Below are 15,226 nucleotides of genomic sequence, written 5' to 3' on the forward strand. Positions count from 1 at the left end.
AAACAACGAACATCTTCAATTAACAACGACAGCAAAAGACATCACAAACAGTGACGTATTTTTGTAACGAATATACAATCCCGAAATTAATACCATTGTTTTCACAATACTTATCCAATCAATTATCATGATTATGGACTAACACAATACTTTATCCATTGAAAATGGAAATTAACTCAACTATTCCGAAACAAAAACCAAACAATTCTAATTTGATATATTTAGGTCAACTCCACAGGCACTTGTCTCAGAATTTTTTTCCCATATACCTTAATATAACACAAGGTACTTAATTTGCATTTTCGAAAAATGTCAGGCGGTGACGAAATTCCGTTGTATTCCGCTTGTCAACCCCACAAAAACTTTGTAATATCGTAAATCTAAATTGATTTATCTTTACAATGGTGTATAAAACGCCTACATTTGTTGTTGGAATCACCCGTAGCAATCCTACCCAAGTATGTCAATCGTAATAATTTTTCCAACCGCTGTAAATTTGGCAATAAACGTCTCGCAGTAAATGATTAATTATTAAAACTGTTTAGGAAAAAACTGTTATGTTTTGTCTGAATAGAACTTATCACCCAGATAGTAAACTTTTATAAGATACCGTGAAAAAAACCTAACAAGTCTTATTTGTGGTATGTCTAATAAGTTACGAGTTTCCTTTTTTAGATTCAAATTTTCCCGTGACGTCAATGTCATTCAGACTCTCTCTTGACTTTACGTATGAAAATGAAACAAGATCAGATAACTCCGAGAATCATTTGACTTTCCCATTAAATTCACCAATCGGCAACCGAGATATAAGTAGACGTGACGCGTTTATAGCCAAATCATCAGTGGTTGGCAAACTTATTACGATTGAAATACTTGGGTAGGATTTGCTACGAATGATTCTGACAACAAATGTAGGCATGTTATGCACCATTGTAAAGATAAATTAATTTAGATTTACGCTATAACAAGTGTTAGCGGGGTTGACAGCCCAGAAAGCGGCATACAACGGAATTTCGTCACCGTCTGACATTTTTCGAAAATGCAAGTTAAGTACCTTGTGTTATATTAAGGTATATAGGAAAAAAATTCTGAGACAAGTGCCTGTGGTCAAATCACAGCTTTCAATAATATGCAGATTTCTAAGCGATATGCCAATCGCTAAAACAGACCCGTCTTTGTATTCCGTTTAAACCAAAATTAAACGAAATAACAAATATCACTGCAATTAACTGAAAAAAATCACTTCTACAATTAGTTGTTCTTAGTTTCTTAAACATTTCACCCATGTCAGCTAAATAATTTTTAGGCTATTAGTAGATTAGGTAGTCAGCATATGAAGCAGGAGTGTGACACTTTGAGAACCAAAACTCTTGACCAAAGTAATCGGGAGATAATGCTAGACATCAAGAATGCATATGATGAAATAAGAGAGTTAAAACATTCAGTAGAGATATTGAAAAAATCAAGTGAAGATACAGTACCTTGGAATGTTAGAGGTAAGTCTATTTGGTAAAAAATGCATAATGATTTGGTTCGATAGCATGTTATATTTGAAACTTTTGGAAATGATTATTGGCGGTATTTAAGGTTAAAGGTTAAGATTTCGAGGCTATGGTTCATATAAAAAATAATTAAACCAAACACTAGGATGTGTATATCAAATACTAGTTAAAAAAACAGATAGTTTGAATAAGAAACATTCTTTAGTTGTATTTACCTCCTATCGGCCTTTTTCAAAAGTTTAAAAGTGAATCAACACAAGTGCAACAACAGTAACTCCATGAAATAAAAAAAAACCATACACACAGAACATCATATGGTTTTAAATGAAAGACAAGCTAATATGCAAGATGTGATTTCCCCAATAATTAAATCAACAAGATATTGAACAGCGATTATCAAAAATCTGTCATCATATTTCCTCGAGAACATAAAACATTTAAATGTAACTTGAGACCCGACTTTCACGTTGAATAAATGGCTATTGAACACCTAAGATCTACAACAGTTACTAGACATAAGAAGATGATGTATGATTGCTAATGAGACAACTCTCTTTAAAAGTCACTATTTGTAAAGGTATACTATAAACATTATAAGTACGATCTTCAACACGGAGCCTTGGTTCACACCAAACAGTAATCTAAAACAAAACGGACCAAAAATGCCTGTGTAAAACGAGAAACAAGAATCACTTATGAACCACATCAACAAACGACAACCACTGAACACCTGGTTACTCACTTATGAACCACATCATCAAACGACAACCACTGAACACCTGGTTACTCACTTATGAACCACATCAACAAACGGCAACCACTGAACACCTGGTTACTCACTAAGGACAGGTGCAGACAAATGCAGCGGGTTTAATCGTTTTAATATGGGTTAAATCCTTCACCCTTACATGAAACAAAAGTGTACATCACAACACAGAAAGACACACTATAAAGTATAAATTGAAATGGCTTAACTCAATCAAATGCCAAGTTAACAAAACCAAGTGAACATACACTATACGAATAAATTTGGTCTAAGACACAATGTTAATACAAAATCAAGAAAATAAGGGATGATATGTTAAAACATATCAGAAAACAACCATTATCTTGGACAAAGTGTCGCCGATTGAAATATTGTACACAGGTAAAAGAAAATAATTTTGTTGTAAGGTATACAGTAATGGAGTTCTGAAATATTTTTTACAAAATAAATGACTCTGTTGTTCAAATTACGAGAACAGAAGTGAAAATTTAGTCATACCAAACAATTATAAAAGCTGGTATACATAAAAAATGAAGAGACGAGATATAAAACAAAAAAAGTAAACATAAAGGGAAAACATCATTACAAATTGTATCAAGAGGTCAAATTATAACAAAAGTACAGTTTGGAAGTACTCGGAGTTACTCAAAGCTAGGTAAAAGCAACAAAAAAACACGATTAATAATAAAAGATCATGTATCAGAGACTAAAATTAACTAAACACATCCCAGGGATTTAGTATTTTAACGAATTTCTACTTCGTCGACTTCGCCTTTATTTTTATTGTTGCATATAATACCAGTTCTATATGTACAATTTGTTTGATAAAGAAAAAAAGTACAAAAACCTTTACTTTTTCTTTACATAGAAATTTTTACCTGACAAAAGCAATATCACATTAACTGGTAGTAAATTCAAATGTATTCACTTACAAAATACTCTCAGAGGCTTTATTGACTTAAAAATATTAACTACTTAATAACGAATTTGAATTGGGGAATCTGACTGACCTTGGCATAGATCCTACACAGTTTCCTTTTTATCTTCCTACATAAGTAGTATAACATTAACACACCATAAGAGAAAATACTGTGATAAAAATGCAAAATTGAATTACCAAACTTATCTCGTAATGCAAATTTCTATTTCGAAACAGGAAATATGTGTAAACTTTTTTCATTTACACTTCTTCTTTTTTATCAAATTTAGCGTACAATTTTACACAATCACACGATATGCAAGTTTTATTCTCTATCCTGCTGACCATGTTTCACATGTAATAGTAAGTTTCATAGCAATAAATTTTCTTTAAAAACAAATGGCTAACATGTATCTTGCATTATGCATAAGAGGAGTAAAAGATAAATGTCAGTAAAAGGATATTCCATTTTTTACAGAGGGGAAAGATTGAGTTATAAAAATAAAATTTAAACTTGATTATGTTAAAGTTTTTATCGTGTTTTAGCACAAATAAAGCAGATACTTGAAGAATGGAAGACAAATGATCAGATGTATATAAACACCAACGGGGCAGAATATGCATTGAAATGTGTTAAGGAGAAGAGTTGTGTAACTATAACAGCAAGTTCTGGAGTAGGGAAGACAGCTACTCTCCGACATGTAGCTTTACAGATGGCAGATGAAGGATACGATGTTCTCTTCGTGAATGAACCAGGTGAAATTGTCAGGTTTTACAATCCAAAGCAGAAAACATTGTTTGTGATAGATGATTTATGTGGAAACTATTCGTTAAGCCAAATTGACATGAAAAGGTGGGAACCTGTGATGGAACGTTTAGAGAATATTCTCCAAAAACAAGAGACAAAGATCATTGTCGCATGTCGATTGCAGGTATACCAGGATAACAAGTTTGAATCTTTATCGTTATTTAAGTCATGTGTCTGTAACCTGTTATCAGAACTTTTGCGTTTGTCAAAGACTGAAAAACAATTAATAGCTGAGTTATATCTTGGAACAAAAGCTCCACAAGTTATTGGTTATTATGATTATCATGATTGTTTTCCCCTTATATGTAAATTGTACAATGACAAATCTGATATGAATATTACAAACTTTTTTCAAAATCCATTTTCAGTTTACGAAGAAGAGATTGAGAAGCTATCAAAAAAGGGGTACTATGCAAAATATGGTGCTTTGGCTTTATGTGTCATGTTTAACAACAGAATAAATGAAGAAATATTGATAGACGATATAGACGACGACACAACATCCGTCATCGAACACACATGTGAGGCATGTAGACTTGACAAAGGGACATCAAGACTTATCTTGAAAGATGAACTCGATTCATTAATACATACGTATATCAAAAAAGAACAAAATATCTATAAAAGTATACATGACAAAGTATTTGACTTTCTTACTTTTCATTTCGGACAGAAAATAATCCAGTGTTTAATTAAGTATGCACATAAGAGGTTGATCTGTGAAAGATTTATATTAGAAAAACAAGATTCTGACCAGTTTATAATAGTTGTGCCTCCTAAGTTTCATCAAATGTACATACAAAGGTTGATTAACGACTGGTCAAAGGGAATAGTAAATGAAGTATTTTGTAATACCAATATGAATAGTTCACAGTTTAGGAAAAGATTTTTATGTTTTGTGAATGACCTGGATATATCCTACCAGAGACAATTAGCACATACCTGTGATGTGGAAAACCAAGATACAGCACTGTTACTATCTTGTTTTGATGGTGATATTCCTATGATTCAATGGTGTTTTAAACATAATGTTGATTGTAATCTATATAGAAATGATGAAACAACTCCTATGGAGATAGCTGTCCAACAAGGACATACAGAAATAGTACGGGTGTTGTTAGACAGAGGAGTACATTATGATAAATGTAACAATGATGGTTTTTCACCTCTGATGACTGCTTGTAGCAATGGTTATACAGATATAGTCAATGTTTTGTTAGAAAAAGGAGCAGATTATAACAAATGTCACAATAATGGTTGGTCTCCTGTAACGATGGCCTGTGGAAATGGGCATTCAAAAATAGTAAAATTGTTTATAGACCATGGCGTTGATTATAACGAATTTGACATAAACCATTCTTCACCCCTAATGATTGCTTGTGACAATGGACACACAGAAATAGTACGGATGTTGTTAGCTACAGGTGTGGAGTATGTCAAATGCAATATTTATAATTGGTCACCTCTCATGTCTGCCTGTAAACTTGGATATACTGAAATAGTTGGGATGTTGTTAGAGCAAAGAATAGATTATGATAAATGTAACGAAAGTGATTGGTCACCTATTATGTTTGCTTGTGAAAACGGACACACAGAAATTGTACAGATGTTGCTTGACAAAGGAGCAGATTATGATAGATGTAACAATAATGAAAGTTCGCCTTTAATGTATGCTTGTAAAAATGGACATACAGACATAGTAAGGATGTTGTTAGATAAAGGAGCTGATTATGAAAAATGTGATAGAGATTCATTGTCACCATTAATGTTTGCCTGTAACAAAGATCACATAGAAATAGCTCGGATGTTTTCAGAGAGAACAGCGAGTTATGATATAAGTGGTTGGTCACTTTTAATGTATGCTTGCGACAAAGGACATACAGAAATTGTAATGATGCTGTTGGACAAAGGAGCAGATTTTGATAAATGTAACAAAGATGGTAGTTCCCCTTTAATGTTTGCCTGTAGAAATGGACATACAGAAATAGTAAGAATGTTGTTGGATAGAGGAGCAGAATATGATAGATGTAACAATAATGCAAGCTCGCCTTTAATGTTTGCTTGTAAAACTGGAGATGCCGAAATAGTAAGGATGTTGTTAGATAAAGGATCAGATTTTAATAATTGTGATAAACATGAGAGGTCACCTGTAATGTTTGCCTGTGATAATGGATTAACGACAATAGTAAGGATGTTGTTAGATAGAGGAGCAGATTATGAAAAATGTGATAAAGATGGTTGGACACCATTAATGTTTGCCTGTAACAAAGAACACATAGAAATAGCTCGGATTTTGTTAGACAGAAGAGCGAATTATGATAAAAGTGACAAATGTGGTTGGTCACATTTAATGTATGCTTGCGACAAAGGACATACAGAAATTGTAGTGATGCTGTTGGACAAAGGAGCAGATTGTGATAAATGTAACAAAGATGGTAGTTCACCGTTAATGTTTGCCTGTAAAAATGGACATACAGATATAGTAAGGTTGTTGTTGGAAGGAGGAGCAAATTATGATAAATGTAACAATGATGAACAGACACCTTTAATGTGGGCTTGTAAAAAAAGATATACAGAAATAGTTAAAATGTTATTAGACAAGGGAGTAGATAATAATAAATGTAACAATGATGGACAGTCACCTTTTATGTGGGCTTGTAAAAAAGGATTTACAGAAATAGTTGAAATGTTGTTTGACAAAGGAGTGGATTATAATAAATGTAACAATGATGGACAGTCACCTTTTATGTGCGCTTGTGAAAGTGGAAATAAAGAAATAGTTAAAATGTTGTTAGACAAAGGAGTAGATTATAATAGATGTGACAATGTTGGACAGTCACCTTTAAGGTGGGCTTGTGAAAAAGGATATACAGAATTAGTGAAAATGTTGTTAGACAAAGGAGTAGATTATAATAAATGTAACAATGATGGACAGTCACCTTTCATGTGCGCTTGTGAACATGGATGTAAAGAAATAGTTAAAATGTTGTTAGACAAAGGAGTAGATTATGATAAATGTGACAATTATGGACAGTCACCTTTCATGTGCGCTTGTGAAAATGGATATTTAGAAATAGTTAAAATGTTGTTAGACAGAGGAGCAGATTATAATCAAAGTAACTTTCATGAATGGTCACCTTTAATATTTGCCTGTGCCATTGGACATACACAAATAGTTAAAATGATTTTAGACAAAGGAGGAGATTATGATAAATGTAACAATGATGAACAGACACCTTTAATGTTGGCTTGTAAAAAAGGATTTACAGAAATAGTCAAAATTTTGTTAGACAAAGGAGTAGATTATAATAAATGTAACAACGATGGACAGTCACCTTTTATGTGCGCTTACGAAAATGGATATAAAGAAATAGTTAAAATGTTGTTAGACAAAGGAGTAGATTATGATAAATGTGACTATGATGGACAGTCACCTTTTATGTGGGCTTGTGAACAGGGATATACAGAAATAGTTAAAATCTTGTTAGACAAAGGAGTAAATTATAATAAATGTGACAATGTTGGACAGCCACCTTTAATGTGGGCTTGTGAACAGGGATATACAGAAATAGTTAAAATGTTGTTAGACAAAGTAGTAGATTATAATGAATGTGACAATGATGGACAGTCACCTTTAATGTGGGCTTGTGTAAAAGGATATACAGAAATAGTTAAAATGTTGTTAGACAAAGGAGTAGATTATAATAAATGTGACAATAATGGACAGTCACCTTTAATGTGGGCTTGTAAAAAAGGATATACAGAAATAGTTAAAATGTTGTTAGACAAAGGAGCAGATTATGATAAATGTAACAATGATGGACAGTCACCCTTTATGCGTGCTTGTGCAAATAAACATAAAGAAATAGTTGAAATGTTGTTAGACAAAGGAGTAGATTATGATAAATGTGACAATGATGGACAGTCACCCTTTATGTGCGCTTGTGCAAATGCATATAAAGAAATAGTTAAAATTTTGTTAGACAGAGGAGCAGATTATAATAAATGTGACAATAATGGATGGTCATCTTTAATATTTACCTGTGCCATTGGACATACACAAATAGTTAAAATGTTGTTAGACAAAGGAGCAGATTATGATAAATGTAACAATGCTGGAGAATCACCTTTAATGTGCGCTTTTGAATATGGACATACAGAAATAGTTGAAATGCTGTTAGACAGAGGAGTTGATTATGAGATATGGGACAAAAATAAAAAGACACCTTTAATGTGTGCGTGTGCCAATGGACACACAAAAGCAGTAAATATGTTGTTAGACAGGGGCGTAGATTATAATAAATGTAACAATTATGGACAGTCACCTTTTATGTGCGCTTATGAAAATGGATATAAAGAAATAGTTAAAATGTTGTTAGACAAAGGAGTAGATTATAATAAATGTAACAAATATGGACAGTCACCTTTAATGTGCGCTTGTGTAAATGGATATATAGAAATAGTTAAAATGTTGTTAGACAAAGGAGTAGACTATGATAAATGTGACAAAAAGGGACAGTCACCTTTAATGTGCGCTTGTGTAAATGGATATCTAGAAATAGTGAAAATGTTGTTAGACAGAGGAGCAGATTATAATCAAAGTAACATTCATGAGTGGTCACCTTTAATATTTGCCTGTGCCATTGGACATACACAAATAGTTAAAATGTTGTTAGACAAAGGAGGAGATTATGATAAATGTAACAATGATGAACAGACACCTTTAATGTTGGCTTGTAAAGATGGATTTACAAAAATAGTTAAAATGTTGTTAGACAAAGGAGTAGATTATAATAAATGTAACAATTATGGACAGTCACCTTTTATGTGCGCTTATGAAAATGGATATAAAGAAATAGTTAAAATGTTGTTAGACAAAGGAGTAGATTATAATAAATGTGACTATGATGGACAGTCACCTTTAATGTGCGCTTGTGAAAATAGATATAAAGAAATAGTTAAAATGTTGTTAGACAAAGGAGTAGATTATAATAAATGTGACTATGATGGACAGTCACCTTTAATGTGCGCTTGTGAAAATGGATATAAAGAAATAGTTAAAATGTTGTTAGACAAAGGAGTAGATTATGATAAATGTAACAATGATGAACAGACACCTTTAATGTGGGCTTGTAAAAAAGGATTTACACAAATAGTTAAAATGTTGTTAGACAAGGGAGTAGATTATGATAAATATGACAATTATGGACAGTCACCTTTAATGTGCGCTTGTGAAACTGGATATATAAAAATAGTTAAAATGTTGTTAGACAGAGGAGCAGATTATAATAAATGTGACAATGATGGACAGTCACCTTTAATGTGCGCTTGTGAAAATGGATATATAGAAATAGTTAAAATGTTGTTGGACAAAGGAGTAGATTATGATAAATGTAACAATGATGGACAGTCACCCTTTATGTGCGCTTTTAAAAAGGAATATAAAGAAATAGTTAAAATGTTGTTAGACAAAGGAGTAGATTATGATAAATGTGACAATGATGGACAGTCACCTTTAATGTGCGCTTGTGAAAATGGAGATATAAAAATAGTTAAAATGTTGTTAGAAAGAGGGGCAAATTATAATCAAAGTAACATTCATGAATGGTCACCTTTAATATTTGCCTGTGCCATTGGACATACACAAATAGTTAAAATGTTGTTAGACAAAGGAGTGGATTATGATAAATGTAACAATGTTGGAAAGTCACCTTTAATGTTCGCTTGTGAAAATGGATGTACAGAAATAGTTGAAATGTTGTTAGACAGAGGAGTTGATTATGAGATATGGGACGAAAATGAAAAGACACCTTTAATGTGTGCGTGTGCCAATGGACACACAAAAGCAGTAAATATGTTGTTAGACAGAGGAGTAGATTATAATAAATGTAACAATGATGGACAGTCACCTTTTGTGTGCGTTTGTACAAATGGATGTACAGAAATAGTTAAAATGTTGTTAGACAAAGGAGTAGACTATAATAAATGTAACAATGATGGACAGTCACCTTTAATGTGCGCTTGTGAAAATGGATATATAGAAATAGTTAAAATGTTGTTAGACAAAGGAGTAGATTATGATAAATGTGACAATGATGGACAGACACTTTTAATGTTGGCTTGTAAAAAAGGATTTACAAAAATAGTTAAAATGTTGTTAGACAAAGGAGTAGATTATAATAAATGTAACAATTATGGACAGTCACCTTTTATGTGCGCTTATGAAAATGGATATAAAGAAATAGTTAAAATGTTGTTAGACAAAGGAGTAGATTATAATAAATGTGACTATGATGGACAGTCACCTTTAATGGTCGCCTGTGAAAATTGATATATAGAAATAGTTAAAATGTTGTTAGACAAAGGAGTAGATTATGATAAATGTGACAATGATGGACAGTCACCTTTAATGTGCGCTTGTAAAAATGGATATATAGAAATAGTGAAAATATTGTTAGACAGAGGAGCAGATTATAATCAAAGTAACATTCATGAGTGGTCACCTTTAATATTTGCCTGTGCCATTGGACATACACAAATATTTAAAATGTTGTTAGACAAAGGAGGAGATTATGATAAATGTAACAATGATGAACAGACACCTTTAATGTTGGCTTGTAAAAAAGGATTTACAGAAATAGTTAAAATGTTGTTAGACAAAGGAGTAGATTATGATAAATGTAACAATGATGGACAGACACCTTCAATGTGGGCTTGTAAAAAAGGATTTACAGAAATAGTTTAAATGTTGTTAGACAAAGGAGTAGATTATAATAAATGTAACAATGATGGACAGTCACCTTTTAATGTGCGCTTGTGAAAATTGATGTACAAAAATAGTTAAAATGCTGTTAGACAGAGGAGTTGATAATGAGATACGGGACAAAAATGAAAAACACCTTTAATGTGTGTGTGTGCCAATGGACAAACAAAAGCAGTAAATATGTTGTTAGACAGAGGAGTAGATTATAATGAATGTGACAATGTTGCACAGACACCTTTAATGTACACCTGTATACATAGACAAACAGAAATAGTAAACATTTTGTTAGACAGAGGAGTCGATTATAATAAATGTGATAAGGATGGACAGTCACCTTTAAATTGCGCTTGTGCCAATGGACACAAAGATATTGTTATAATCAATGTAACAAGGATAATCAGACACCTTTAATATGTGCTTGTTGACATGGTCATTTAGAAATCGTAGTAATATTTTTAGACAAAGGAGTAGATTATAATAGAAGTGAAAGTGATGATCAGACACCTTTGATATCGGCCTGTGCTTATGGACATACATAAATAGTAAACCTGTTGCTAGACAGAGGTGTACTGACGTAGTCATGATAATGTTCGACAGTGAAGTATATTATAACAAATGTAAAAATGCTAAACCGACACTTTATGCGTGATTGTGCTAACGGACACACAAAAATCGCACCCTTGCTCTACCTACGGTAGACAGAGCTCCTGGATAATAAATGAGAAATATCGATATTATAGGTAGCAATTTCGCTAGTTTTTATTTGATGTGACTTTATTTGACATTTTTTACTGGTGTTCAAAAACGTTTGAGTGCAATTTGAAGGGCAGACTGAAGACATTGGAATGAAAGTCAAAAACAGAACATTTTAATCAGACAATGAAAAAATCTAGATAGCTTTAGAGGGAAAAAATTGCAATGTACATAAAAATAAATAGAGAGAGGTTTAGAATTGATGGGCGATTAACAAACTGTCAGACAGGAGATCGCATTGCTACTTATGGTCCGATCCCAGCACTTCTTATTGGTAAATATAGAGCGATTGTTCTCCACATGTGTCAAGAAGACACACAAAACAATCAAATGCATAAAAATGTATACATGAGGGGAATAAGCTTTTTGAATACCCAATTGCAAATGACTGGGTCAGTAGAACGTGCGGCGGCATTTGGCAAACATCTTATTACTGTACTGCTTTTTTGAACGACTGGATTTGTTACGCCTTTGGAAATCCAGCCACGGGGCACAACTATGTAATGCTGATTTTGTCTCTTTCAGTGCAGATAGCCAATCAGAACCCGATTCAGACTCAAACGGCACATCTAGTCATCGGGAAAATTAGCAAATTTGATAAACCCAAATTATTAGATCATTCAAATTCATAAAACAACTTTCATCCAAACACAAATAATTGAAACTGAAATGAAATAAGACAGTAACATGCAATAAAATCAATCAAGCCAAAAAAAAAAAAACCACGAGAAAGCTGTTTCCACAGATGAAAAGAGGCAGTTTATAAAAGCTAAACAACTTAAAGTTCAAAAGGTCAAACAACTGCCTTCTATCGCTCAGCAAAGCAAGCAACACTTCTTAAACGAAGCTTTAAGATCTCGTACTCAAGCACAAAATAGTGAAACAAAAAAGTCAATAAACAAAAAAACTCCTACTGATGACCTGCAAGAAAGAAAGAGAAAGAAAAAACAACAGTATGTTAAATTCCTGTTAAAAAGAAAAGAAACTTTCACTTTACATTTGTATGTTTTTAATTTCATTCAATATGTATTTCATATTTGTGTTTGCTTTATAAAATAACCATAGACTGTGTTTATTAAATTATGACTTTATTAATATTAATATAAACATAGTTTTTGAATGTGATGTCTTTATAAATGATTGAATGCATTCAAAGAAGAAGAAATTACATACATGTAAACAGTTATCTAAAAATCTGTAAAATATTTCAACTATAGCTAAACCTCTAAACGAAGACTGTTTAGTAATTGAAAACGTTTTTGTAAATAAAGAGAAAAGAACTTTATCTAAATTCAAACACTGTTATGTCCTTTTAACTGGATTTGTATTCATCAACTGTAAAAAAAAAAAAAGCAATAGTTCTGTAAAATATTCTGTTGATATGTCCTATAGTATTCACTTAAAATATATCGTTATTAGTTCGGCAACTATTCAGGTGAGCATTCCTTGAAATCTCACAAAAAATATATAGTTTTTATAAACGGTAAATGTGTGCTGGTGGACGTTTCGTCCCGATGGTATCACCAGCCAGTAGTCAGCACTTCGGTGTTGACATGAATATCAATTATGTGGTCATTTTTATAAAATATTTCCTGTTTACAAAACTTTAAATTTATCGAAAAACTAAGGATTTTCTTACTCCATGCATATATTATCTTAGCCGTTGTTGGCACAACTTTTTGGAATTATGGATCCTCAATGCTCTTCCAATTTTTTACGTGTTTGGCTTGATAACTATTTTGATATGAGCGTCACTGATGAGTCTTATGTAGACGAAACGCGCGTCTGGCGTACTTAACTATAATCCTGGTACCTTTGATAACTGGTTATGCTTAATAAACTCTCAAAGTCCATTTCTCTAGGATGTCAACTTACAAATTTCCATATATGGGTACAATCAGTCGAAATATCAATGTCAAAAAATAATGCTGTGTCAAAACTATATCGTCCCATAACTCTTGTATTCAATTCATTGGTTTACTTCGTATTTAGCTGATAGACATCAAGTAGTATCAATTTCAAATACTTTTTCAGATGTATCTACATTAAAAGCAGGTGTAGCTCAAGGGTCCGTTTTAGGTCCTATATTATTCTTAATATTTATTAATGATTTGCCTTTGTGTAATCCTAATCCTAATCTTGATCTTTTTGCTGATGATAGCACTATTTCTGTAATTGGAAAAGACAAAAGGTATATTATTCAGACACTCAATGTTGTATTAGAAAATATTTGTCAATGGGTTGATGAAAACAAAATGTTAGTTAATGTGTCAAAAACTAAGACAATGTGTATAGGTTCAAAACAAAAACTGTCTGTGATGTGTAATGACACATTAAATGTATCCATTAATGGCCAAAAGGTTAATGAAAGTCACTGTGAAAAAGTCCTGGGTATTTTTGTTGACAAAACTCTTTCTTGGTATGATCAAATTAATCATATAATCAAAAAGTTAATTCTTCATTAGCTTTATTAAAAAGAATCAAGAAATACTTGAATCACAATGCACGAATTCTATTTTACAATGCGTATATTCTTCCACATTTGGATTACTGCTGTTCAGTATGGGGAAACTGTAACAAGTTTTTAGTTGACAGTTTACTAAAATTGCAAAAAAGGGCAGCTAGAATTATTTTTAACGAACACGATATTCGTAAACCATCTTTTGAACTATTTAAGGAATCTGGAATTATTCCTGTTACTAAGAGAATATTTGACCACAAATCATTATTAATGTATAAATCAAAACACCAACTGGCACCAAAATATTTATCCAATCTTATTGTGCCTACAAGTAGTAAACAATCGTACAATACTCGGCTTTCATCATCGGATAATTTTATTGTCCCTAAATCAAATACAGAATTATACAAATCAAGTTTTTCTTTTAGTGGTCCAAAAATGTGGAATTCACTGTCCAGTGAAATTAAAAAATCAAAAGGTATATCTGCATTCAAAAACTCTTACAAGTCATTTTATTTTTAAAAGTGTTGAATTTATAAGTTAAGGCACAATGTATACCATAGTTGTTTTTGTTGTTGTTGTTATATTACTTTATATAGGTCTATTGTTTACATGTGTGTTATAGTAGATTAATTATTATTTTATTCATATTGTTAACATTGTATATGTAGAGAGCCTTATTGAAAATTGTTTTAATCCAAATGAGCTACTCTCTTTAAATAAAGATATTATTATTATTATTATTATTATTATTATTATTATTATTATTATTATTATTATTATTATTATAATTATTATTATTATTATTATTATTATTATTATTATTGTATATAATGTTTTTGCTAATATGAATTCTCCTAGAACTATTCAGTTGTTAATATCCCATATTATGCACATGTTGATTGTAAAAAATAGCTCAGATAACAACAAAACTTGTTAATCAAAACTATTGTTGTTGTTGTTATTTACATACATGTTTACATCTATTTCCTACAATGATCAAACGTAAAACAACAAAAATACCTAGCTCTCCGAGGAAAATTCAGAACAGTCGTCCCTTATCAAATGACAAAAGCGCAAACACATAAAACGAATGTATAACAACTGCCATAGTCCTGACTTAGTACAGACATTTTTTAATGTAGAAAATGGTGAATTAAACCTGGTTTTATACATGTTTTAGGTAGATAATAAATAAACTCATCATAGATACCAGGACTAAATTGAGTATGTTACCCAGACGCGCGTTTCGTC

General features: G+C 31.8%; 3 protein-coding genes across 3 annotated transcripts; all 3 read left to right on the forward strand.

The window, feature by feature from the left end:
- The first annotated feature begins 401 nt into the window (after window positions 1-401).
- On the forward strand, window positions 402-5,828 carry LOC139522657 (uncharacterized). Its single transcript, XM_071316125.1, has 4 exons — window positions 402-458; window positions 1,307-1,496; window positions 3,734-5,762; window positions 5,810-5,828. The coding sequence occupies exons 1-4, from the start codon at window positions 402-404 to the stop codon at window positions 5,826-5,828; spliced, it is 2,295 nt and encodes a 764-aa protein (XP_071172226.1).
- A 23-nt stretch (window positions 5,829-5,851) lies between these two features.
- On the forward strand, window positions 5,852-10,326 carry LOC139522658 (serine/threonine-protein phosphatase 6 regulatory ankyrin repeat subunit B-like). Its single transcript, XM_071316126.1, has one exon. It carries the CDS (start codon window positions 5,887-5,889, stop codon window positions 10,324-10,326), a length of 4,440 nt encoding a protein of 1,479 aa, XP_071172227.1. The 5' UTR covers window positions 5,852-5,886.
- Window positions 10,327-10,344: 18 nt separating this feature from the next.
- LOC139522660 (ankyrin homolog) lies at window positions 10,345-10,740 on the forward strand. Its single transcript, XM_071316127.1, has one exon. It carries the CDS (start codon window positions 10,345-10,347, stop codon window positions 10,738-10,740), a length of 396 nt encoding a protein of 131 aa, XP_071172228.1.
- The last annotated feature ends 4,486 nt before the right edge of the window (window positions 10,741-15,226 follow it).

Source organism: Mytilus edulis, chromosome 5, assembly GCF_963676685.1.
Source record: "Mytilus edulis chromosome 5, xbMytEdul2.2, whole genome shotgun sequence".
Lineage (NCBI taxonomy): Eukaryota > Metazoa > Mollusca > Bivalvia > Mytilida > Mytilidae > Mytilus > Mytilus edulis.